Genomic DNA, 27,978 nt, shown 5'->3' with positions numbered 1-27,978 from the left:
TTCCTGATGAAATGGAATAATTTATTACATCAATTTCTCTGATTAATGTAAAATGTGTTTCAAATTTGGGGTTTCCTTTAATATTTAAACTTCCCCTTGAGAGGAGCTGCATAAGGTGACTGCCCCCCAAACCGACGTGGCATGTCCTCAAAGCAGGGTAAGCTCTGCTACTGGAGCCAATCAGCAATAAAAGCCATTGTACAGCAGAAAACCCAGCTTGTTTCAGGAGACATGAACCAAAAGGCATGAACCAGGAAAGGGCAGGGCCCCACAGCTCGGCTGACTCATGCCAGGGAAGAGAGTTTCTTAAAAATTTACTTGGTGAATGGTGAATTTTATGTTATCAAGAACATCACCCTTCCAAAGGAGCTGAAAAAAGGCCAAAGCTGGTGTTGTTCAGATTAAATTGCATGGCAGCTCTTTTCCCTAAGAAATCAAATTATTTTAAATAGGCTTTCTACCGTACTCATATGTCATTTTTGCAGAGGCAAAGTCAGACAAAACCATGGAAACTAAGCTCCAACATTTAGAGTAGCCATTCCCTGAGCTGGTAAAATGCATCACACTTTCTATGTGCTTCATGGACCACGTCAAGCATACAGAAAACTGAAGGATCCATCTGTGTTGGTCTTGGCTTGACCACTCAAGCTGCCCCTCTCTGGTTCAGGAAGACAGACGAAAAATACAATGTCAGAAGGGTCTATATCCCAGGAAACGCTAAGTGATGGTGTAGTGCACTGTAGAGCCCTTAAACATCTGCAGTGATAAAAAATTAGAGCCAAGACAAGAGGGAGTCTGTTTTAGAGAGAATCATTTATTAGAAGATAGGAGGTTGTTACGTACAGATTCTGTTCTGCAAAAGTGTCCTGGTCAAGGATACGTCAGGGAGACATTTAAACCCATTAGAGCTGGCTCTGGTCTCCACACAGAGATACTCAAGACACAGCAGAGCTCTGCCAGACCTGGCTCTCATGCTGGTGCTCAGCTGGGGAGAGGCCTGGCGTACCACAGCATCCCTGAGCTCATTACACCGTCTTTATCCCACTGGAAAACCTGGCCTGTGGGCTGGAAACCAGTGGTGGGGACACCAGACGGTGCTGCAGAAGGGGCACTGTTCTTCCCTGGGCTAACTTGGAGATATTTTCCCCAAGTAGGGAATTGTCTTCCATCGTGCCAGCGATGAACATGGCTGAGCAAGTGGCTACGGAGGTACAACCATGCTATGAGGTAGCATGAGGTAAATTAAAAGGAAAAAAGAAAGATAGAGAGAAGAGCTCTTCCCACCCTCTCTCACCCCAAAACCAGGCCAAGCAGCAGTGCCTGAGCCCCCTGCAGAGACCTCCAAGAAAGCAGCTCTGACAGGTGGATCACAAAAAAGAAGCAATTTTGTCTCATAATAGTTATGCTCCTAGCAGTATTCCTCCCAATTTCATGGGTGACCTGTTTTCTTTTAGGTTGGCAGGTAGCATTTGTCAGCCTCTCATAACGTCTCTGCACAGCCCCTTCCGTGGCTCAGCACTTTGCCAAGTGAAGCCCAGGTGCATCAGAAAGCTGCTGTGATGGATTTACACCTCCTGAGCCAACTCCAGGCCCGAGGTGTGCTGCATGGATTGTGGGCAGCACTGCTGGAGAGGCAGGGCCAAGTGAAATGGCAGGTGAAAAGCATTAGTCACCAGCTTGGCGATACCAGAAGGGCCTGAGACCATCTTCTACAGATGGTCAGTGGCTCACAGACAGCTTAGGGCTTGGATTCATACCAGCCCTGGGGCTTTTCCTTATTCCAGGTGTGCATCTCACTGCACTCTGCTGTTGTACCTGTGGCAGAGTAAAGCAGGTTTACCAGTGGGTATAATTTTTCTTTTGTTAGATAACCATCCAAATGGACATCTTCCCAATATCTAGCAGGTTTCTTAAAGGAAAGTATTATCCAGAAGACATCTGTGTAACTTTTTACTTTATGGGTGCTAAAATACATATTTTGGAGTATGACTCCTTAGCCTGGTCCTCTGATGAAGCCACTTTCTTTTCTTGTCTTAACTTTACTGGGCTAGAAGGTCACCTTCACTCACTGTCTGTAAAGTCACATTTAACTCTGATTTTCCTTGTTAAATCCTAGTTTTGGCTCCGGAGACTACATATAAAGCCCTGGGTATAATACCCAACTTTCCTCATAAAGTACATGAGCTTTTGTCTACTATCAGGACTCTTATCAAGATTATTGTGCTTTCAGTCCTCAATAATCTGAGGGAAAAACTACTGTTGGAACAGGTTTGAAATAAATTTAATATAATTGTCAGAAAGATCTGTTTATGGCTCATCTATCACCACATCTCTCTTCTCATTTCCATCCAAGAGTGGCCTTTGTTAGCTTGGTATATTAGAAAGCTTTGGAACTAGAGATTTGGCAGTGAATGCTCACAGCTGACGCATATGTCAGTACAAAAGATGGGTCAGACTACAGACCTCAGAAGGGATGATTTGTGGGACCAACATTTTCCTTTCACTTCAGATGACCTTCAGGGTTGGAAGTACTTGGAATGGAGAACGACAGGAGGAGTGCAGCTATAAAGTAAAGCAGCAGAGCTCCAGTTATATTTAGGATAGTAAACACTCAGCAATGAACTAGCTTTGCTACAGATATGCTTGTTTTTAAATCAGGTTTTATGTTCCTAAGGCACTCAGATTCCTTTTTTGGAACATGTACCCCAATAAGTTTGATTTTTAGGGGTGGGAGAGTTAAATGTTTCCCAAGGGCATCCCACACTTAAGGAAACATGCTCCAGACCCACTGAGTTATCAAAATCTCTGAAGCAATCATGACCACAACTTCAATTTTTAAGATTTTCTATGGCACTAGTTGTGCTCCCACTTTCTTCACCCTATGGAAAGGGGCAAGCTTGGGCCCCCTGGGCCCTCTGAAGGTCAACAGGTGGTATTTGGGGACAGCAACACTCTGCCCCAATATGGGAGCTCAGTAGGCCAGAGCTCTTTACCTCTCTACTATTTGACACAAAATAATGAATCTGGGGGTTTGATCTGAAACACAATCTCCTCCCCTCTTCTCTCAGCCCTAACCTTAAAAAAATGCCAAGCACTGACCCAGCTGGTTTAGTTTCAGACTAACATTTCTAGTTCTTCAGCCACCCATGACGAAAACTTGTCCCTACTAGGACTTCTTGAAAAACCTTGGTGAGTGAAGCTCACCTGTCAGAGCTGCCTGGATGTTGTAGATGAGAAAAGTTTTCATGGATGTTTTTGGAGAGAAAAGGCAGGAGAGAGGGATGTTTTCTCTCCGGAGCATGTGCACAAAGGCGGAAAGGATGGGAGCTTTTTTCCCTCAAGACCAGGTAAAGCTGGCTGATAAAGGTACCTGCAGTGATGCCCAGCAAACACTGGGCATCATCCAGGTGCCATCAGGCACAAGCAGGACTGGACTTCCCGGACCTCTTTGGGACCTCCGTGTTGGGGGCTCTGAGGAGGTTTGCTGCGAGGTAGCGCTACGTGGCTGCACTAGGGAAAGTCTAACAGGGAGGGCAGACACGGAGAGGCTGGAAAAGCTCAAAGCAGAGAAGTGCAATTCACTGGGGCTCCAGCAGCACACGGCAGAGGGGTCGTTACCAAGACTTTGTGGCACTTAATCGTCACTGTGTTTTGAGTATCTCGACTGGGCACACAAGACCAGTTCTAAAAATATCCAAAAGAAAGAACACGTTCTAATTTGTATAGTGTATGGCATTACAGGGGAATGACCCATCACACAGAAAGATTTTGAACATTAATTACAGTATCTTTTATAACTTTTTAATTTAATTGCCAACCCTTTTCCCTTTAAATTAATCATGGATGTACAGCATTTAATCAAACAAGCTTTTTAAAAAAGTACATCTTAATATAAATAGTTTATTCAGTGCATGGTTGTGTATACAACAAATAATAAACAACTCTTTTGTACCAGGCAGAGAGCTGCCTGTACAGAACTAATTCAGTTTTGGAGCACAGAATCCAACGATGATTAATGCACAAAATCTTACACATCATGCAACTCTATGCCAATATTCCAACTTTCTCCCATGCAACAGACATGATGACCTAAATGGAAACCTAACTACATTTTTTAAACAATTGTTTCCAATAGCATGTATAAGTATATGTTGTTTAGGGGTAACCTGTCCTAACGCTTCCTCCTACACAATATTCACGTGCCCGTTACAGTGAAAGGACTTTTACAAATAAGACGTTTCTTATAAAAAAATTAAGTCACCTTAATTCCACAGTTTCTGTCTTTAGAAAAGAAGCCACAACAATAGTTTAACATGACACACAAAATGGAATTAAGAGAAATCTACACTGGAGGATAATTTTATCCCTTTCTGTTAACTTCCACTTGGGATAACAAAACAATTCAATTCCTACAGACTGGGGTTAGCACAAGAACTTTACCAGAAACTACAAATCTATAAAAATTTATATTTCATTGTGTTTAAAACCACAAGAACACTGTTTGCTTGAGCCTGAGACACCAACTCTCAGTTCCAACCCTGATTTTTTAATTATTATTTTTTAAAGAATTATTATTTTTTAAAGACATAGCTTTAAAGACCCATTGGAGTTCAGAAATCAAAAAGCACTATTCCAAATTAAAGGATACATTTTTTTTTATCAAGCCTTAGATATAAAACGGTAAGCCAAGGAAACAACAGAGTTTACATATTTGTTTTTTGTTTGCCCCTATAAAACATACAAGCATTAAAATTTCCTTTGAAGAGCAAAAGTGGTCTTAGTTTCTGAGTTGGAAAGCAAATTCTTATCAGCAGTGAATGCTGTGAAATGTTTTTGTTTCGGATTCCACAAAGCATAGGAGAGAGAGAGAAAGAGAGAAAGAAAAAGTGAGAGAGAGAAAGAGCTGGACATTTCTTCTCCGAGATTTATTCCGCAGTTATGTTTGCTGGCTATCCAACTGCCTTGTGATATGCACAAGCATATTCTACATAATTGGGGTATATCCTTTGACAACCAGTAGATCTAATGGCTGATAAACAAGTGACCTATGCAAGTTCGGTGGCTTGTCCTGGGCAATTGAACGTTTGGATGAAAGACTGCTAGTAAGAATTCAACTGCATCCAGAGGTAAGGTTCTGTTTAGAGAGCACTTGGCTTGCCTGAACCTGGCTACGTTGACTCATTTTGGCTCATGGATTTACCCCCATTTAGCACTCCTGAAACACTTCTGCTCTTTGTTGGGGTCCCACTTCCCGATCTTGAGAACTCTGTGAGATCGTGGAGAGAAGGTTCTTTGTACATTGCCACTGCAAAGCAAAAGAGAGGCAGCACATCAGCACATGTCATGGGCTACTCAGTCTGTGGGTGCAAAGTCCAGCTGTGAAATGTTGGGATTTTTAATTTGAAAATATGCAATGTAATGAGAGAATGAAAAACCATGGCAAGTAGAACTCTCCACTTCAAACAGTCCCTGAGGGTCTCTGAGGTAGTCTTCAACAGATTGACATTTTAGAGAAGGGAAAAACCACAGCTCCTCCCTCCCTCCCTCTTCCAGTTAAACCACCCACCTACCAGCTGCAATTAGAAAATTCTACAAAATAGACCTAAACTGATATAAATCAGCATTTCTTTATTAATCATGAATTAGCCCTGTTGGCAGCTGTGATTTGACCTGTTACCTGTATATGTAGCCTAAGCAGGTGAACATGAAAATGGATTTTGAGTCTTTTGTTTCCTTTGTTTTCACACCCATTAGAAGTGAGGATCAACCTCAACATCAGTTGCCTAGCACCTAGTCCTAAATGTAGACTGCCGGATTAGACCAGCATCCACCCAGGGTGATGTACCTTTGAAATATCCTCTCTGATTTCAAAAGAACACTGCCTTAAAAGGCTACCTAAGAGCATAACCCAGAAATGGAAGGCTTCATTCCTCTTAGGGAAAGAGCATATGGAAGTTAGTTCTTCTGGAGAAAAGGAGGCACCTTTATACATCGACTGAGATCTCCCTCTTGGCATTGACCAAGGAGGGAGCTAAGACAGACCACAAGTCTGATTCAGATCCCTCAATTAACTGGGATGACTGTATGTCCTGGTTTTTAATACCCAGTGGTATATGTAAGCCACATGCATTATTACCTTTAATGTCATATGCTGATGCCACATTAATGCAGTTAAACAAGCACAGCACATCTGAGCTTTATCCCAGGCAAAACCAGACAAACAAGCTTTCTGTAACAGGAAGCACAAATTGACAAGCTATACAGCAAGTCACTAATAGCCTGTGAGCAGATGTTTGGGCCATTCCAGGTTGAGCCTTCATTACCTATAACAGGGACAGTGTTGACTTTGGGCACAAAGAAACTAGTAATGTTTTTGGTTATTAGTAACTGTATTTGGTTAAATTAGAGAAATGCTGAGGTAATGCAGAAAAACCTGAAAAAAGCAGCCCTGGTTAGATTAAGAGCATGTTACAGAACATTATACTCCTGTTATACAAGTAGCCAGACCCTGCAAATACGAATACACAGCAATTAAACACCTCTAACACAGGTCAATGTCAGTTCAGACGGATGGAGTGAACCCAGGCAATTACCTTTTAATGGTTTTGGAAGGAAGTGTGCTGCAGGTTTATTTTTCTTCACGTGGTTTCCTTTCATTATTTCTCCTTCTTTGTTAAGACCCAAATACCAGCCCCGGCCAGACTGTTGCTGTCTGTAGATCATTGAAGAATATGTCACGTAGTAGTTTTCAAATACTGATTCTTTGAACTTGCATTCAGGTGTAAAATGTTCCTGTAAGGAAGTAACAGATCAGTATGTGCTGAATCTCACGTCAGTTAATGAGAAAGCATCCAATATCCATTGTTTTCCCAATAGTTAAAAGACATACCTCTCCAGCTATGAAACATGGGGCCTAAAAGTATTAAAAAATGAGTAACACAATTTGAAACCTGTGAAATGATGCTGTGAGCAGCTCTAAGATCTTTTTGAACGATGAGTATAAGTCTAAGTGAAGATTTATTGATCGATGCAGCTAATGAATGTTGGGCAGATGTAGCCCTGATGTCAACCCCGTGGGACCAGCTGAGGTCAAGCCCCATGGGCGGGAAGCGAGGCCACGTAATGCCTTTGTTAACTGCTGGCCCTGACTGTTTATGAGGAAAGTGAAATAAAAATTCAAAGCCAATATGCCATGAGTAAATGTTTGTCTCTTACTAACCCAGCAATATTAAATTAGCTTGTAGCAGCTGCCTTCTTGGTCTAATCTATGCTCTTTCTCTGCCCGGCGTGTCATCCATGAAAGCCCAGCTGTCAGAGTCTCACTGCAGACATTAACCTCTGCTCCAGGACTGAGCCACAGCTGGAAGCCTGCAGGATCGAGCCTTAGTCTTCATGTTGAAATGCACTGCTTCTTTTTGGGAGATAGTACTGGGCTAATAGAGCAATAAACCAGGACAGAGCCTTTTTCTTCCTGCCGGTGGTGTGGCTGGCTTTCCCTGTGCAATGATCTTGACTGAACCAGTATCATTGCACTATTGCCCAAATTCAAAAAAAGATACAGACATGAAACATGGGTCTTAAAAGGGATCTCAGACCAAACCACAAGTCTTAACAGCACCACTCAGCTGTTTCCTAAGGCTTCTGGGTGGTCCAGGTTTTTTAACATTACAAGTTCTGAGAACATCTCATGGAGTCTAGATGTTCATAAAATATGAAAGAGGAAGGGTTTGGTCTGGTGATGCAAATGTTAACATCACAGTCCAGCCTGTCATCACACCACAGAGCAGCCAGTTGTTTGCTGGTCTTCCCTTGTGAAGGCAGCCAGCTTCAGAGAACTGCCCTTGTGCTACAGAGGCGTGAAAGAAAGGAGGAAAAATTGTGCTTGTATAATGATTATCATTTTGATTTTTAAATATTACAGGAAATTAAATGCCTCAGAAGCTTAAGATGTTTTTATCTAGTTCCTCAAATATTCTTACATGAGAAAAAGAAGGTATTAGAAAAAAAAATAGAAACCCACCACTGTGTTTTTTCTGCACATCTTTTGCCATTTTGTCTTCATAGGAGAAAGAAAAAAGCTCCCATACTTTGACTGGCATTTGCTTCAACAAAGAATGTGAAGTAAGCAATTTTCTTCTCTTTTTCCTTCAAGCTAATTGGCTGTTATTTAGTTAATTGACAATTGGTTTCAATTGCTGTCAAATGGGGACAGCCACTGCATTTTTGTAAGATTTCTGCATAAAAGCCTTCCCTCGCCCAGCACCAGCCACAGTAACAAAGACTATTGCAATTAGCAGCAAAATGGAAAAACTACAGTGCTCTCACTGGAAGACTGTGGTTTATGTACAGTAATTTGGAGCTGTTTTGGGTACAAAGGCCTGCTTGTACACAGCAGCAGAGGGTCAGATTGCAAACAGAACCACAACATTTACCCTGGCTCTCTTAGGAAGCAAGTTAACCTCGGTAAGAGCAGCAGCTCACAGAGTCCCTTGGAACAGAGGGACAGAAAAAAAGACGCTAAAAGCTCCTTCACTCCTGTTTTCTCCCTTGGCCCTGGTGGAAGTGCTGTGCAGCTGAGTTTGCAGTTGAGCCCATATACAGCCAGACCAGTCCTCATGGTGCAGCCCAGTGTGCCAGATATCCTCGAGAGCATCACAGGCAAAATCCTCACCCTGAGACTCAGCAGGAACTACAAAGGGGTGGATTCTCATGGCACAGAAACAGACACGTCTCTTTACTGTGTTCAGTTATCATGGCAAATTCCCTCTCAGTTTTTCTGGCACTAAAGCAAGACCACCTCATTTTTCTGACTGGTTTGGCACAGAATTGTGCCCCTTTCTCTTAACTGATACCTGCTTAACTCCTTGGCCATGGCTGCAGCTTCAGAAAGGTGTTGCACGGAGGGAAAGGCATCCTTCTTGCCAAATAAACAGCTCCCACAGAGCTCAAGTGCTCTGCCTGCTCCTGAATACTAAGCAGCTGCTCACCTTTTGCAAGAGTTTGTTCCCACTCGTCACTTGCCTTTAGTTTAATCCAACGTGTGTCTTTCCTACTCATTACAAAAAGAGCCAGGGAGAACTGCAGAGTGAAGCTTTGAATAAGGAATGTTAGCATGGGGGCATTACAATTAAAAGGTACTTCTCTGAGCTTGGCAAGTCCACGTGCCAACTCAACTGGGTATGGACAGAACTTCTATGAGCACATCAATTTGAAATACAGTGCAGAGTAGTAAGTGCAAATTGGCCATTATGTTATCTCTGCTGCAAATTCTTTATTAATATACTGAGGAAGAGCAAGCTAAAGGTGGGAGAGGGCTGACTGCCCCAATTAACACTTATCTTTTCCAGCTCATACAGTCAATCCTATGGAAAATTTATAAATACAAGGAAGTGTTTAACTCTAAGGTCAGTTTTTTCCTTTCTCTCAGCTGTCACGTTTGTCCATCTTTGCAATGAAAATAATTCAAATGATTTCCAGGAAGTCCTATGTTATGAATAAATTGTTACACAAAACAGATGAAAATTAAGTATTTGTGTGAAACTATTCCAATCTCAGCTCACCTCAGAAGTCAGGGATGAAGGTACCTACACGACAGCAAACTGTGCTCACTCAAGCCCCTCACACATACACCCTAACACTGAATGAACGAATGAATGAATGATAAATAAAAGCTAAAGAAAGTGCTGGATTCACTGTAGTCATGACTCAGCCACGCTTAAGTAAGAAAGAAGATGAACTATCAGGAGCTGCTGCTTAGTTTCGAGCTCATCAGCTGAACTACTGAAAGGTTCCTTCATGAACAAATCTGCAGCTGCATTAAATATGTGAAAAATAATTTAGAAAGAATAATTTGGTGTATGATAATATGGTAAACAGCCTTGTAGCATATACTTAGTGGCTATACTTCCAGGAAACTGACTAGATTTTATCTAAAATAATCCAGTCTTCATTACAGGTATGCCAAGCCTGAAAGGTGAAATACCGTAAAAATGAAGCTGGAATTCTTCTTGTTCTAATAATGTAAAAGCCATGTTTCAAGCCAAAGACCATCCAAATCATCAGCCATCACACTTTGCACACCCATCACACACTGCAGGACTGCCAGTTAATTATCCTGTGCCCCAAATGACTGTGATGCAGGAATTCAGACTCCCCATAAGCAGAAAACAGGAAATCTGCTTTTAAGGAAGGTATTTAGTGTCTTCAAGATTCTGTGATATCATAGGAGCCTCTCATCAGGATGGTAGTATGCACAGTGCAGAGAAGGAGAATGAAGATGTTTGTTCTCTGCTATTTATTGCATACTGTATTTGCATTGTAGATACCATCAGCAGGGGCCATCACCAAATACTTCATTTTAAGTCATTAGGTCAAGACTGAGTTTGTTCAGTGGGTTCAATGTCCTGCAGCTGCCCTACAGCAGTTGATTAGAGCAATCATAAATTTTATTCAGATGGATTTAGTGCTAGAGGCATGAATAAACAGCAAGAAAAGAAAAATTAACTTTGAAAAGTATTCAGGAAAAGTATTGAGGACTTGGGAAACTTAGAAAATGTTCTTACATGTTGAGCATGTAATTATACTCCTTGTGATCAATGACTATGTCAGCATATGGGATTTATTCTTTATTTTCTCCACTTAATGAAAATTGGATATTTTTTTCTTCCATATCCCAATTTCTTTCAGGACTATAATGTAGCCCAGGATTCCATTCTATAATCATGAATTTTTGAAGGAGCCTCGTTAAGGCTCCAGAGTAGTGATTTTCTGCGCCACTGAACCTGCCCTTTTTTATTAACAGAGATTGATTTTCTCCATCTTGGTGTGTGAAGTTCCAGGGTGTATCCTCTGGATCATCACCCTGCAATGTGCAGTGATATCAACACTATAAAATGGGAATACTTCAACTTTAATATTATCAAAAATAACAGCTTTTAGATCACCAGTGTGAGAAGACTCACTGAAGAAACTGGTATTTCCTGAAGCCACCAAAAGCTGTTTGCTATAGCAATGGAAACTGCAATTATCCTAAAACAATTTATTTTGGATCAGATATATCACAGTTTCCACAGACAGGTCCAAATCCCAAAATATTGTCCATTTTGCTTAAATTTACTTATTTTGAGGAATCCTAGTGATGTCAGTGGGAGCAATTCACAAATTATTAATATGTACAGATCCTGTGGGACAGTAATTAGGAAGACTGTTTGACCATGTAATTCTGACTGTAATTCTGACAACAGTTGCCAATCACAGCAACAGAAATGCTCTCTAAAAAGCTGTGGGGTTTTGAGGGCAGATGAATCAGCTCAGTGAGGAGCACCATTTTGGCTGCTCTTCTTCCAGGAGAGTTTTCACAAAGACATTGTAGGTAGCCCCAAGCCCTCAGGAGGTGCTGTAAGGCTGAACTAACTGCTGCCAGAAGAAATTACCTACTGCTGAACAGGAATTTGTGGAAGACTGTAATTCCCCTTAAATTCCCTTCAAGACATGTGCACTGGCCATAAGACCACGGAAGGAAAAAAAAAATTAGATCAAAATTTATACAGAGGAGTTACACTAAATTATTTCATCAGGTAAACAACTTAATGGTAGGAGTGATAGGAAGTCACAGTTTTCCTGGAAGGTGATCCCAAACTACTCCACAGCATGGAACTGCCCTATTGCTAGTGGAATAAACAGGAATATATCAAGTCACACATTGTCAGTGGTGTGAAAATTTATTTAGGACAAAGCTTTCAGAAAGAAAGCTCCCTAAAATGGAGCCCAAGGAAGCAGCTGGATATCCAGGACCTCCAGAGTAAGACTTCAGGTTGTCAGTAGGTATTCTCTGAATCTATGAGAAAAGCATTGAAAAGATCCTGTAATGATTCCCTTGACATTGTTCCTTTGCACAGCAAATCAAATGCACCAACTCAGGGAAAAATGCACACAGTGAACTGAAGTAGAAAACATACTAATTACAAATACAGAGAGCTAGAGGAGTAAATTTTGTACATTACTCTTTTTCTACCCTTATCAGTGACTAATTTGTGAAAACGTGTCCAAGCCATCTTTGCCCAGATTTTTAAGTGGCATTTAGGCACACAAATAACCAACTATTTCAAGCCTGGTGCGTCACCTCTCAGCGTGCTCTGCCCAGGGAATGGATGTACTGCCTGATGACCCCAGGGAAAAGACTCAATGATGGTAAATATTGAAATTTAATTGAGACAGGAAATATGCATGATCATATTTTTGTTCCCTGTCTTTTGATGATGCTTCACTTCTAAAACTGTGTTGATTAACCAAAGCCTTCCTTCACTGAGGCAAGAGAACTAAGGTATGATACGTACAGAAAGAAGACACTCTTCTGATTACTGCACAGGAATTAATCCTGTTCAAAAAAGCCTGTAATGTGGTTAAAGCTTCTGCAAGATGCCACCTCACAGATTTCAAACACAGGTCCCTTTTCTAATCTGTTCCACAAAGTTATGAGGTGCAATTTACTTTGCATGAATAAGAAAGGCAGAAGATCCACTCTGCTTGTCTTCTGCTTGTCTTCTGCTTCATGTGCAGATGATCCTGGAATCACAGTACAGGGAAAACCTCTGCCATTGCCATTACTTGAATGATCAAGTCTTATTTGAATACTTTCTAGTGCTTGCACCTACCCTTTTTTAATTTCTACAGCTTTAGGACACCAGACTTGCTAGTCCTAGTTCAAAATCAGAGAAATTCAAATAAAATAAAAGGAGGAAACTAGTCTTTAAACATTGCCTGTTCAGTGAAACTTGGGAACATTCACTAAGCGGTAAATGACCACCAGGACTCTAAACCAGACTAATGGAGAAGATCAGCAGATGTGTTACAATCCTACTATTACCCAGAAGCCATTTTAAAAAATCTTATTTAATTTTTATTGTTTCCCACATACAAAAGGCCTGTTACTGATTCCAAATCTGTAAAGGAAAGACTATGTGTTAATTTGCAATTAGGCCTCTTTGGAGAGAGATCTTCTTATACCAGTGTAGGCAGGGATTTTTTTTTTTTTAAAGAAAGATTAGAATAACTTCCTTGATGTCTAGTCAAAAGTTGTTTTGATTCATGGACTGCCCTGCCAGGTTTGGTCAAGGACTGGTTAACATCACTACAGTCTCTGGCTAAGGCACTCCCCAGATGAAAAGTGGGATATGGAAGTATCCTGCATGTTTTCTCTGTATTTCCTCACTCTGATCAAATATTCTTCTCTACGTATGTGCCACTGAACGTTTTTGGGTGGTGAGCTTGCTGGACCTTGGATCTGACCTGCTGCAGCTTCTCATGATCCTTCCACATAACTGAGTCAAGCAGAGGAACAAAACCTTCCTGGTTGAGCAAAGCACCAAGAGCTGCCCCTGTACGAGATCTGCATGGTGAGAAACCAGGGATGCTGGAAAAGATGTGCTCCCTGAAAACATGTTGGGAGAGATCCTGGCTGCTCACCCTGTCTGAGAGATCGAGTGATCACTGGAGGTAGCTGCAGCAGGTCACTGTCTATACACAGCACAGAGGTAGCTGTGTGTAATAAATACCCAGAGCCCACTGAAGCTGGCGGATCATTTCATCAGCCTTGGAATCGTGCCAACTGGTGAATCCTGCTTCCATTCAAAGCTACAAGAGAACTCCCTTTTCCTCTCAGTAGGCTCACAATTTTCCTCAGAGCAGCCAATCCTTTTCATAATTTTCCTAAGCTCATTATCTCTGTTCCCTGTGACAGAGGCTTCCACAGGTGAAGCTGGCACTGCAGAAAACATATTGAAGATGTGTCTGTTGTTGTTTTTTATCATAAGCACATTTTTGTCTTGTTTTTTTCACAACTTTCTTCCCTCAACTTTTAATTTTGGAAAACGGCACATAAAAGTACCTGGTCTGCCTCTTCTGTGCTTTTCATTACCCCACATCTCTTCATCATGTCTCTGCTTATTTATCTCTTGTCTTAACCAAGTAGGCCTAATCTTTTTAAATCTCATCTCATATGAAAGTTTCTCAGTGCCTCTAATCATTTTCATTACCCTTCACTGAATTCTTTCATTTTTTTTTTCCCCTCTATCATTTCCAGAACTGAAAAACAACATTTAAAAAGAGGCTTTACCATTGAGTTGCATAATGCAGGTGAGATATTTTCAGTCATTTGTCTTATGACAAAGTAAAATGGTCTTTGCTGCTTATCCTCACTATTGTGCATTCTTACTAAAGTTCTCTATCTTTTCTGTCTCTGATAAATATGGTCCAATTTTATGGTATTTCTGACCCTCTGGTAAGTCAGTGTACCCAAGCTTAGATATTAAAGGAAGGGAGAAGGAAGCAAGAGGCAGATAGGACATCTTTCTTCCCCAGAACTAGAGCAGAGAGCCCCAAAAATGCTAAGCAACCTATTTTACAACATACCCGTTATTACATAGATAACCTGCCGGACAATAATCTGCAATCAGATTTCTAGCAGTTATAATTGACATCAAATCTTGGTATTGTCAATTCTCACAGACACATTCTGTTGAGCAGAATGTCCTCAGCTTAAGTGCGTCCCACATGGTTTTTTTAAAAAGAACAAATCTAAGTTGAAAAACTCCCTTTAAAGTGTGAGGACCATGTTCTGCTCCCAGTTACAGACAGCTCTGCATCCCACTCGTTTTAATGGCCAAGCCCTGAACCCATTGCCACTCACTTAACATGGCATGAGATGCTGAAGGACTAAAAGATGCTGGAGCCTTGGGCTCACCATAACTGTCTTGTTTTGAGGGAACTACTTGTGGTTTGTTCCTCTGACTTGTTAATTGCCCTCTAGCTCTCCCTTTGGCTTTGTGTGCTACCACCTCAGTGGGACACGGGGACAGAGACACCGTGCAAAGCCTGGCATCTTCCACTGAGCAGCACCAGCCTGCAGCAAGAACACACTGAGAAGTCGCTCCATCCGGCAGACAAGTGTGGCGGGAAGAGACATCACTTTGTCACAGCCTGGCCCTGCAAGGGGAAGATGTCTGTGAGCTGGCAGGAGCAGCTGAGAGAGAAAACACATTCCTGTCCCAGTAGCCCTTTCACACAATTACTCTTGTGTTCGTCTACATGACTGCTCTCACTGGGGGAAGCCCACGCTGCTGCTGCTGGGGCTGCAGAGTACAGGGCAGCAACCAGGGGTTAATTCGCTCCTGGACAATGTGGCTTGGCCAGTATTTGTTAAAACAACACCTGGGAGCAAGGGGCAAGAAGGGTAGAGCAACCTTTCTACTGCCACACTGAGCACCTTGGCTGTACCATCCCAAAATGCTGCTTGCAGCTGTGTGGGCTGTGAGGGGCTGCTGGAGGCAAGTAAACCTGGGATGGGGTGCAACAGGCAGCAACAGCCCCACTGGGGCACCCCCAGCCTCAGAGAGGATGGACAGTGATGCTGGAGCATTGCACCACCAAATGCTCCCCTGAAACTTCTGTGGTCCAGCTTTCCCAGTACCAGGGAGCTCCCCAGAAAGGCTCTGTGGAAGCAGTAGGGCTAATTAGAAGAGTGTGGGATTTACTGCTGTATCCTAGATACAGGACATTAGCTCTGGGCTAAGGAGATGGAAGAGATCTCTCTCAGACTGACACCCATGAATTCATGCAGATTTATCTTAAAGGGCTGAAAAACAATAATCTAATCAGTGTTTGCAGCAAGCTCTAAATCTGTCCATTTAATTACAAGCAGGGACATGACCCCTTTTGCAGTGGATGTTCCTAAAATTCTATGGAGAATCAAGAAAGCACACAAAGGTTTTTCTTTTTGGGGGGAAGAGCAGTTGAATGAATAAAAGTCAGAACAAGTGCTACCATCCTTCCTGTGGGAATAGGTTATAGCAGGGAATGCTGTTTCTGTGGTAACCTCCAACCTGGCTGAAAGCCTGTCTGTACAACTGCTGTGAGTTCAGGTGGGTAAGTTGATGTGGAACTGATCCCATTGTTCTTTGCTTCTCTGGTGAGGTGCCATTCTATGCTTCTGGTGGCAAATGCGTGGAGGCAGAGCTCTTTCACCCACAGGCTGGGCAGGCAGCTCTCCCAAGCACAGTCTCCGCTCTGTTCAGACCTCCCCAAACTACCACCAGCCACTTTGCTGACACTGAAGAAGAAAGATAGGGTCTGCCCCACAGGAAGAGCTTAGAGGCTGCTGAACGAGCTCTTTTTCTGCACACAAGAAATTGCCTCTGCTCACTGACTGAGAGAAACTGCAAGTGGAAGATAAATAACAGCACGAGCTGCAGGAGAAGGAATAATGCCACACTACATCAAACAGGTCCTTGTTTCACTGTCAGCTTAGAGTCTGTTCCACACGAAAAGACAGCCCTGCCATTTGGCCTGGGTATTTTATTAATGTGGATGCACATTTATGGTGCCGTGGATTAGTCGATTACTCTGGAGTTCAATATCATCCTTTTACACTGGAGTTCTCGGCAAAGAAATTTGTCCTGTTATTCCCTGTGTGCACTTAACAGTGCTCTCAGATGGCTGCTGCTCTCTCCCCAGACATCTCTGTGCACTGACTGCTCTGGAATCACTGCTGTAGAGGTGCTTCACCTATACCAATACAGCCAACCATGTTTTAGGAACCCATTGTAAAGCATTGTAAATTACTAAATGCAGTATCATCTTTGGACTGGCATTATATACTAAAAATATTAATACCAAACTAATAGGCCTATTAATTAGGGTTTTATTCTGCAAAGCATTACATTGTAAGCTTAATTGGTAACATGGATAACGTCAGTGTTGGGAAACTTAAGCAGGTCATTACACTAAACAAAAGCAGTGACTCTTTCACAACCTGATACAAAATGTATTATGGCCAAGGGAAATACTACCCACGCCTTTACTGCATTTTGGTCAGCTCTTAATGTTCAGGTAGTCTGCAAAGAAGCACAGACATCTTCCTTTTAGAAATCTAGGCTATTTGATATCTGTCATTTCAAATTCAGCTCACTTGCTTACTACAAAGTGTAAATATAAAAGACTGAGTTTAATAATAATAATAATAATAATAATAATAATAATAATAATAATAATAATTATTATTATTATTATTATTATTATTATTATTATTATTATTATTATTATTACAGGTTCAAGAAACTGACCAAACCAGTACCTCTGTCTGACCAAATGGTAATGAGACCTTTTCAAATGAGCTTGATTTACTGAAATCCATTTATTCATGAATGCCATGGATGGATGCTTTTCAAACCGTGGTATTTTGACTGTGCCAGGGCATTACTGGCAGCCAAGCTCTGCTTCTTGATACAGAGCAGCGATGCTCTTCGGAATTCCTCCACCCTCATAGCTCCCTAAATGATGCTATCAACCATATGCTGCTAAGAGGATCTCAGAGGGATGTTTGTATTAGGTGGCAGGCTAATTGTGGGATTTGAGAGATTTCAGATGGCAAAAACTTTTAATAACAAGATAATAAAGATTATACAAGGGAGATGAGATGTAAGAGTGAAAGCTGATTTGAAAGATTTGAAAGCTGATGCTGACTGGCAGAAAACATTTGTTTCAGCAGGTAAAGACCTCACCTAAGAAAGGATACTTATGCAGAGAACAGGCTCAGTTTCTCTCTGTATATGATGTATATGCATGTCTTACAAGCAACATTTTCAGGGTCAAATTCATGCAAATTGTAGTTTGGGGAAGTTTTCCAGCACCTTGTACATGAAGAACTGTGCAGCAGAGCAGAGTCCAGCTCCCCTGCACAGGCACAGGTAACGGGAGTGCAGACATACTGGGTCATAATTCAGGGAAATCGTGCACTAGTGCTTAAATCACTGCATTGCTCAAACAAGCAGGTTGAGAAATGGGAAGCTTCATGCTACAGTCAGCACTCAAATCACGGTGTGCTCTCCAGCAAAGCCTGAACATGCCCCTGGGAAAAGCTCACACAGACAAGGAGGCAGCAACCAGTCCCTTCCTCCTCTCATCGTCCCCTTGGAAACCAGCCCAGGTAGAGCCCCAGGAAAACATCACTGAAACATCAGACAGGCCCACAAAGCTGCCTCCAAAGTACACATAATGCAGAAAGAAACAAACCTTTCCAATACCTCAGTTTCATTACATGGTTGTGATAACATCTAGAGACTGGACTGAATGTTACATGTGCTCTTAACAGTCCTCCAACCACTGTCCTAATGAAGTTAAGAAAACATGCTGTCCTTTTCGGTGATTTATGGCAAGTTTTCTCTGAAATGAGTACAGAGTCTAATAGAAACCCCTGTCCAAGAGACCCTTCCAAGAGACAGCCTGTGCACACAGAGAAGCTTATAAAGCTCTGTTTTCTTTCCCACACAGTGATAGGGACTTCGTGAGGCTCTGTCATGTGGCTCTTTTATGACTCCCTGCTGCCCCTGGGCTGTGTAACAGATTACCCTGGAGCCAGACTTTTGGGAGACACCATGATGCTGTTGTCTAAGCAGCAGAGGAGAAACAGGTCCTTGGTAAAACACTTGCAAACCTAATTTAAACTTGGAAGACACCCAAATGTCTCTAGGAGGTGCCACTTAAACCCCTAACCTAAGATAGCCTGGACTGCAATCGCAGATTTCTGGGAATACTGTGGAACAGTTGTTTCATGAGCCAAACACTGCAGATCTCTGTATTACAACATTTCAAGAGGAGAACTGTTATGAGTTCTCACACAGTGAAAATATCAGCAAAACACTAAGTTCAAACATAAGTATGACCACTCCCTGACTTACACATCTGCACCAGCGAGTCTCTCAGGCTTCCTGAAAATCTGAGTCAAAGAACCCTTTCCATCTCCATCTCCATCTTCATCTCCATCTCCATCTCAATTTCTCTGACAGTGTTACCTGTTGAACAGACAGGGAGCTCCCTGAAAGGATTTAGAAGGTCTCTAGTGAAAACGTTGTTCCTGAATCATACAAAAAGGTGAATTATGTGAGCACTTTGATTTTAAACCCAAAACTTGTATCCCTGCCTCAGAAAGTCCGTTTAAGCACAGTTAAAACAAAGAACATCTGGTACTAGATTAACAGATGCCGTGCACTGTATTACAAGGAGGAATCTGAAAGGTAAGTCCAAGGTTTAGCTGGAAAATTACTGCTGCCTTTTTTCTTGAGGTATCTAAAGCGCCTTGGATCAGTTCTGCTTCTAAATTCTGGTTATCTACTTCCAAGTCAGCAAATAATATCTGGCTGCAGCCAGGCAGGAAGAGAGCACAGCGAAACCATCCTGCAATTGAAAGTAAAAAGGTGAGCTTGCCCCTCAGAAAAGGTGAACATCTTTCAATTTCCCCACTGGTTGAACTTCCATTTCACTGTCCAGAGGACCTGTTGTTACTGTAACCTAACAAGGAGCAAAAAAGGCTGAGGCAAGAAGGCACAGGAGACCAAGGATTTAGGGATTTGCTGACAAATCCTATCACCTGCCTACTGACGTCTGCACAAAGAATATGGGCTGACAAGTTCAGAAATGCAGTTTTCCTGCAGGCATGGGGGCAATGCTAACGGGGGTGTCTTGGTTTAACCCCAGGCGGCAACTGAGTATCACACAGCCACCTGCTCACTTCCCCACCTTCCTGGTGGCATGGGGAGGAGAATCAGAACGAAAAGATAAAGTCAAACCTATGGATTAAGATGAGAACAGTTTAACAACTGAAAAAAAGTATAACTATTACTAACAAGAAAAAGGAGAGGGATAGAGAGATTAAACCAAGAAAAACAAGTAATGCACAATGCAGTTGCTCATCATTCCCTAACTGATGCCCAGCCCATCCCCAAGCAGCAAATGTCCCCCTTCCAGGTGACTGCTCCCAGTTTATATACTGAGCATGACATTACATGGTACAGAATATGCCTTGGCTAGTTTGGGTAAGCTATCTCAGCTATGCTCCATCCCAGATTCTGTGCACTTGCTCACTGGCAGAGAGTATGGTAAATTGGAAAGTCCTTCACTTAGGGTAAGCACTGCTGAGCAACAACCAAACCATCAGTGTGTTATCAACATCATTCCCACACTGAATGCAAAACAGCACTGTACCAGTTACTGAGAAGAAAATGAACTCTGTCCCAGTCGAAACCAGGATAGGGTCCAGGCATTTCCTCCCAAACCCAAAATTGAGCTGAAGAGGTGTTGCCCTGTTCCTCCTTCAGTGTTACTGTGGGGGTGAGTCCAGTTTGTGAGCTCTGCTGGAGACCTCGGCAAGACTGGTCCATCCCAGTACAACACAGCTCAGCAGAGCAGTGCAGGCTGTCCCCAGGTGGCCTCAAGTTGCTGACCCCATCACCACATGACGTGGGTTAAGTGAGCTTTAATATCAAGTACTGTACAGCAGAGGATTTCAGTTCTGCTCTTGTCTAAGCCAGGGAGAGTCTGCTTCAGATCAGCCTTGGCACTGGGAGTCTGACTGCTGAAATGGAAAGAAATTACCTGGGGCACATCTCAGATAGAGTTTTTGCTTTGCAATATTTGCAGGGATTTCTTCCCCCTTCACTGGAATAGCCCCCGAACCTTACAGTCTTATTTTGGCAAAGCTCCCACTGAAATGAATCACGACTTTGCCTGAATTAGTGCTGCAGGACTGAACTCTAAATTATTAAAAGCGAATGATATGTAAGAATTTATGTCAATTTTCCAAAACTGCTCAGCGAAGGTTGACAAAAATCCTTCTTTGAAACTAGAAGGTATGTGACTGAACTCCATATCTGCTTTGAAATCTCAGACCTAGCTTTTTAGTGAAACACAGTGCCTTTTAAGCCTCATACTTTAGTCATTGTTCTTCTGTACAATGCTGAAGTCTTGCCTTGTTTCTTTGGTTCAAGTACAACCTCGACCATTACCAGTTTTACACTCTAAGTGACACCCTTGTATTACAAGCTGACTCCCTCCTTGTGGGGAAAGCTGTATGTTCATTCCTTTTTCTCCCTCTTACAAAATATTCTACAGCCAGAACAGGCAAATGTACCTTCCCAGAGCGACCTGTCGATATCCCGATATCCCTTCTTGTTCCTACACGGCACCTTCAGGGGAGTCAGACTGAACACCACATATTGCTTTAGGCATTCTGTCTGCATTTGTACAATTAGCCACAGGTACAGCAGCATCTGTAGCATAGTGGGAATTAACTCTTCCCTGGAGTTGGGTTTTTTCTCTGTGCCACCCTTGCAGCCCAGTGTGTTTAGCTAAAGTGGAAGAAAAAACACCAGACTGGGGCTGGCAGAGCTCTGGGCCTCCAGATCTGCAGTGACTGATTTCTGGGGTATGTGACTTGCAGGAAACCTTTAAGAGTGACCCACACCCTGTCCCTTGATCCCAGTCTCAGCCCTTTGCCACGTCCCCCAGAGGGATGAGCTACTTGTGTTCACAGCAACACCACTTAAAAATTATCATCTTATCAGGGATTCCTGGACTTTTGTTACAGTGTGGAATATTTTTATAATTATTCCTAACCGGCTTTGCCTAGGATTAACTGAGTATACAGACTAATTATTTTTTTTTTCTGTAGGATATAACAGTTTGTCTGCTGGTCTCTTCTCTTTTTTAAGCTCTGATTGGTGAGATTCAGCTCTTCACTTCAGTGTCTCCCACCACTGGATGTTTGTTATTGAAAAGTGGCTTCTGTCAGACCTGCAAACACAGCCACACAAGCACAGAATGCAAACTGGAAAATGATGTGGAAAAAAAAGATTAATTTCTTCCCCTAGATTTTGCAAAGCCATTACCTGTTTTTGAATGACATTTCCAATTCAACACTGGGAACTGCTAAAGCATTTACATAAGAATGCAAAAATGCACACATTATCACTGCAGGAAGCACTTAAAATTTAAGATAATTATATAGTATGGAAACGATTTCAAAGGCCTCAAACAAAATAACAACTAATTCTAGAGAGTCACCCTTTAAGATGATTATTACTCTGCACTACGGCTGATCTCCCACTAAAAAAATCCTTCTCTTTACAATTATATGCACATTATAAATTCCTACTTTGTTCTTCCACCATCAAGCTCCTACAGCTGCTGCTGACAAATCTGCATTCTCTGAGAGCTTAACTAGACAACCAAAATATTCACACTGGGAACTGTGGTAAAACACAGTCAGATGCAATCCTCCCTTCACCCTTGCCTTACACTGAGTCCTCTTCTCTGGGCTTCTCCAGTACTGGTTTGCAACAGGGACACAGGGAGGATTCCTCTAAGGAACTTGGTATTTCTCTGCTATGTAACAAACAGCAGAAGAAACCATCCTACACTGGAAACAGCAACAGGGGTTATACCTAAAAACCTCTAGCCAGGAGCTGTAGGGGGAAACCCCCTCTCTCTTTCATCAGCACTGCTGTGTATGCAGTGAGAGAAGCAGCCAGTAAGTGGGGATGCTACTTCTCATCTGTGCAAAGCAATAGAAAGTAGTAAAAATGTATTGTCAGCTGCTTTCCAGACAAAAAATCACGTTTAAACTGAGGAACCTGACATGGAAAGAGAGAAGCACACTTGTACGGGTGAAAATATTTTGCCCCACCAGCCTCTGTCCACCTTCTGCTTCCACTCCCCACTGTTGCTCTGGTTCCTCCCTTCTGCCCCACTGCTGCCAATCTCTTATGTTTTCCCCAAGTGTTCCAGGGGAAAAAAAAAATCTGCCTAGATCTATTGCTCAAGGCAAAGTCATCTGGGGAAAAACTTATCTGCCAAACCCTAATATGTTTTTATTGGATATCTGCAAAGAGAGATTTACAGAAGCTCATGCCAAGTAAACCACTATTTTTTGTTCCCCCACAGCAAGGGCAAAAGTACATACTGAACTCATAGCAAACGAAAAATTCTTGTCTCAGATATTATGGAGACTTAAGAAAATCCCATCACAAGGCTCTGACTGAATAGACAAGAGAAAGTGTTTTCTGAGTAATTATTGGAAATAATTGCAGTGATAAGAGCTGAAACTTCCTCACAAACTTCAGCCTGGAAAAGAAAACTGATAGATTTAAAATCTCAAATTCTGACAAAGTACAGAGCAGATGAAAATAGTATCTGGTAATGGGAAGTGCAGCAAACTTACTAATAAGTGTAGCTACCTGGGCTACATGACTATCTCAAACAAACCATAGCATCAGAAGTCTGAACGAACCAGAGATGTTTGACTGGCAATGGGGTTCCTGTGGAAATTTAATTAGGCTTGGTTAGAAAACATTTCCGTCAATGGTGCCATGAATTCCCATCTATTAAATAACACTTTGCATGAGCAGAATGCCGCCAGCTTTTGCAGAACACCCTACAGATTTGCATGAAGAGTTACTGGGTAACTGAGTGGGCCAGCGTAGGGCAATGGCATTCACCACAGTTATTTAAATCATCCAAGCTACAGCATTTCTTTCTTATGGTCAGCTTGTTTACCCCAATATTGCACTCCAGAGACTGTTTCTGCTAGAAGGAAATGTGCCAATGAAGCCTCTCACTCTTCAAACATAGACACAGACTTCATAGACTATGAAGTCCTGCTTCCCTAAACAGCAGCTGGCCTCCATGGCAAAAATTGCTTGGGTAGACACCACCTTCCTTCCAGGTTGTCCCCACTGCTTCACTCTGAGTGTTTGTTCCAAGAAGGCTGAGACTGCTCTGACACCTCTCCTTCCATGAACCTGGTTTTCTGCTCCATTTTTTGGGGCATAGAAACCATCACAAGGAGCAGACAGAGAGACTCTCCTGCCTGCCTATAGCCTGTACCATGGGGAGCAGCCATGTAGGCTGGTACTGAGGTGGCCCCTGCTCTTGGCATGCCTCATCCCATGAAGGAGCACAATTGCCTCTCCCAGTTTTCTCAGATGAGAGAAGACAGGAGTCGCCAGCCTACAATATCACTTCTAAAAACAACCTTGCCAAACTCACTCAAAAATGAATTATGAAAGTCTAGCTTAAACCAACCAGCTGCCTACCCAACACCTGTCTAGACTGAGAGGGAATTACACAGAAAACAAGATGCTCTGTCTTTAGAGTAGAGCCCATATTTCATGTACTGTTGTCACTGAAACGTTATCATTATTGAAAAATACAAAAGACCTGTGCCAAAAGATGGTCTAGATGTCATCTTCTGCTGCAGACACAACCTCGTCTGACCTTTCAAATCAGCCAGCAGCATTTGGGGTCAGGACACTGCAATTGCCAAATTCAAGCTTGACACTTCCCAGCATTGCCTGGGACAAGTCTCTTGGTGACAGGCTCATTTCTCAGGGACGTACTTTGGGGAGCTGAACATATTAAAATGAGCTCTATATGGAATTATGAGTACTATATGGAATTTTCTATTTTGTAAGACAGCAGTGATTACAACTGTTAGAAGTAATCAATGTTTGCACTCCATTGTGAAAATGAGGACTACTAAATAATATCTGAGTGTAATCACATTTACATAGTTGAAGTGTGCATAGAAAAAAAAAAAATCTTTTAAGAGATTCACCTTTCCTGTTCCCAGAAGCTGCAGTCAGTATGATACCAGCCAAGAATGCAAAGGGCTGAATTACTTCTGCAGATAGGAAAAGGATTTATATATTTTTAAATAATTCACGTGAATTATATAGAAAAGCTTATAACCTAATAATCAAATGAGGTATAGAGTACCTCATCATTGGGGTTTTAATATGATATATCTCTAAAATACGTATATGGTTCAGTGATTTACTAATAACCTACTTTTAAAACACAGGCACACCGAGATGCAAAGCACAACAGGTCTAAAACCCCACTTTCCATTCACACTGCTGAAAAAAAAAAGGCAACTAAACTGAGTTGTTTTTATCATCCCTTCATAAGTATTAACCTGTTAGTGGGCTGCCTTCTACTGCAGCATATAAATAAATTAGCCTTTCATTGTCAGAAACCTTTACAGTACTGTTGTTGTTCAATTACTTTCTTAGTTTTCTGGGTGTGCTGGGCATATCCCAGACATGCAAGAAGGACCTACTTGCCCTAAGAAACTCCAGATCAAAGAATAAAAACGATAAAGATGAACAATATTCATTAGAGGCAGCAGGAAAGAAGGAGTCTTAGACATAGGCAGCAACAATGTAATGTTCAGATTTTTTTTTTTTTTAAAGAAATCCTTAGAGCTGAAGTGCGTTTTAGATTCAGTAGCAACTTCAGCACTCAGAGTAAATTCATGGAAGTGCTGCGGTGCTTTAGGAATGTGTTATCCGTGTTTATCACGAGGCTTGGCTCCCTGCATTCACTCCTTGTTTTCAGAAACAGGACTTGTCTGCCAGCAGCACCTCCCAGCGCTCAGATGATATTCCCACATGAGCGATTTCACAAAGAAGAAAATGAAAACCCAGTTCTTACATGTTTTGCCCAAGGCTAATGAGGAGTTTATTGCCCAGCATGGATTAAAACCCCAGAACACTTCTTGACCACTACTGTTTTTAGTATAGACTTTTCTTGTCTCCACTGACTCGACCGAGCTCTCCTGCACACTGAGGGCAAGGTAAGTTTGGAGGCTCTTGGTTTATTGATTTTTAAACACATAAAATGTCCTGAAATAGCCTCAGTATTTGTAGAATCCTTACTATTTCCTGCTACATTGCTAAGCCTGTCTTTTGTCTTTTTCTGTAAATTTTATTACACTTGGAAGATGCAACAGGAATTACTGGGACTAGCAGAAACCCAGTCTCAAGTTCCCACAAGGAGTATGGTCATATCTTACAAAGTCAAAAGGCTCTGGATTAGCTACTAATGAGGGTCTAAGCCTCCTGCCTGCAGAAAAGCAGTGCTCTTCCCAGCAAAGAGGAGACTGCCCCTGTTCACATTCACATTCCATCTACCTCTGTGTCATAGATTCCAACTGAAGTAGCTGTATTGTCCTCTGACTTAGAAAAGATACACATCAAGGAATGCAGGGGCATGGCCCATCCCTGGAAGGTCTGGTTGGACAGGGCTTGGAGCAACCTGGTCTAGTGGGAGGTGTCCCTGACCATGGCAGGGGAGTTGGAACTGGATGAGCTTTAAGGCCCTTCCAACCCAGGCCATTCCGTGATTCTATGATGATTCTATGACATCTTCAGACTGACTCCTCTGCAAATTTATTACTCCTTTCTGAAGTGAGAGTTTCCTGTAACAACACTTTGGTGACCTCTACCTGCAGTGCTCAACTGTAAAGGCCAAGTGGGCAGTGAAACTTTTGAGATAATTTTACCTGATAAAACTTGTTTCACCCTGAGACTGGCTGCACAAACAATGCACAGCTGGAACCACCCCCTGGTTGGCATCAAAAGAAAACTAGGCTATAGCAGCAGCACGGTCCTACCATAGTTTCAAAATTAATTAGGCACTGTGCACTATAAAGCTTCTCCATCCCTTGACAAAATGAGTCCATGGTATGTTGGGAGGGAAATTAGTGGGAGGATCTGTTGGTGATCACTGTATACCAGTAAAACGTGGTTAATGTGCATCAACAGTTGCCCACTGCACCAGTTACAAGTAAGCTACAAGTAAGTCAAGTACTTTATTTGTGTAATTACAAGGAGGCAATCCCTGGGGGTCATACAAATAATTCAGTATACTAGCTAAAAATGAGGTTTCTGAGAACATTTACATTAGTAATCTGATGGGATGCAGAGTTCTGGAAAATAAATGCCAAAGGGGAAGAGAAAACAGCTAAAGCTAATTTATTTTTTAAATCAAGTGAATATTAGCATTTTTCCCCTATATTTGCTTAGCTTTAAGAAATAGCTTCTTTGCTTCTTCATTGCTATTACTTCCATCTTAGGCAATATATCCCCATTTGAGGAACCCAATCTAAGGCTCAGCACAACTGCTAAGGAGTGAAATGCAGTTACAAGAAAGCCCTTAAAATACAGTTACACTGCACTGCATGTGGGAGGCACCTTTGTCCATCACCAGAATGGACAGCCTTTTCAGGGAGCTTCTAAAAAACAACCCTTGTTATTAAATTAATCATCTTCTGTCAAATGGCAGAGCAACAAGAGAGAAAATTTACCTGGGTTATAACTCAGCAATAAAGGTATATAGAGAGGAGGAGGAAATTAGGTTGTTGCAGACACAGCAATAACATCGTGAAGCAAAATCCAATATTGGAAGAGATAAAAGTTTTCCATCCCAATATTCCTCCGTGACAACTATGAAAGAGTATTCATAAGAACAAGGGGAAAAGATGAAAGATAGCAGTAAAAAAAGCCTTTGAAAAGTGAGCTAACAGGTAATTAATACCTCAAAAGAAAGATCAGAAAACTTGCACAGACACAGATCTCAGTAACATGCTTTGGGTCCTCCCTGTTTAGTTTTCCTGCATGCTCTGCAAAGGTGACTCAGGAGATGCCACTCAAGGGGCTGCCTCTTCCCATGGAAGCCTCCCCCTTTCCACCCACCCAGGAAAATAACAGGTAAATGGGGGCAAGCGGGGTATGAAGGTGGCAATGGCGGTGACAAGCCAAGGCAGAAACAAAATGTGTAACAGTGACATGTTTTGTAACAGCAATGACAGATTTTAATAAGCAAGCTATTCTTCAGTTTTGATTTGAGGTGTATATAATTAGGCAATGTGGGTGTTGAGTGATAAAACCCACAAGAAATACACAAATTAGAAGCAGCAGTTTTTTGAAACCATGGCCTGTTTCACACTAAATGCCATGACCTATTTTTGTTGTATTATTAAATTTGGAAAATAAAAGGAAAACTTTTTCATCTCTGTTTCAACATGGGAAAGATATATTGGGGACAAATGACACTGCTCTTCAAGGTCTCTTCTTTCAAGACCTAAGAACTTCTATTTGTACTTTGATTTGTTTTACTGTTAACTGGCTTCTTCCTAGGAGACACGAGATCTGCATTGTCTTTTCCAGATTTTACAGTGATCACTTTCACAAACTTTACCACAAACTCAGATATTACCCTGTTCCAGATTTGAATAAGAACATGGAAAGTTAGAAAAATTCTCTGACTGCTGAGCAAAAGCAAGAATTTACAATGAATTTCAGGAACGTC

General features: G+C 41.9%; 1 protein-coding gene across 10 annotated transcripts in view; it reads right to left on the bottom strand.

Moving 5' to 3' along the window:
• Window positions 1-794: 794 nt before the first annotated feature.
• FGF13 (fibroblast growth factor 13) overlaps window positions 795-27,978 on the bottom strand; it is a 314,484-nt gene continuing 287,300 nt past the window's right edge. For all 10 annotated transcript variants that reach the window (XM_027645502.1, XM_027645504.1, XM_027645499.1 and 7 more), the window contains 2 exons: window positions 6,594-6,792; window positions 795-5,305 (listed from right to left, as the gene is read on the bottom strand). In XM_027645502.1, the coding sequence (XP_027501303.1) occupies window positions 5,169-5,305; window positions 6,594-6,792 (336 nt within the window). In that variant the 3' untranslated portion in view covers window positions 795-5,168. The remainder of the gene's footprint in view (window positions 5,306-6,593; window positions 6,793-27,978) is intronic.

This window comes from Corapipo altera, unplaced genomic scaffold, assembly GCF_003945725.1.
Source record: "Corapipo altera isolate COAL_440 unplaced genomic scaffold, ASM394572v1 65, whole genome shotgun sequence".
Taxonomy (NCBI): Eukaryota; Metazoa; Chordata; class Aves; order Passeriformes; family Pipridae; genus Corapipo; species Corapipo altera.
The sequence above is the reverse complement of the archived record's forward strand: the minus strand, read 5'-3'. Positions and strand labels throughout refer to the sequence as shown.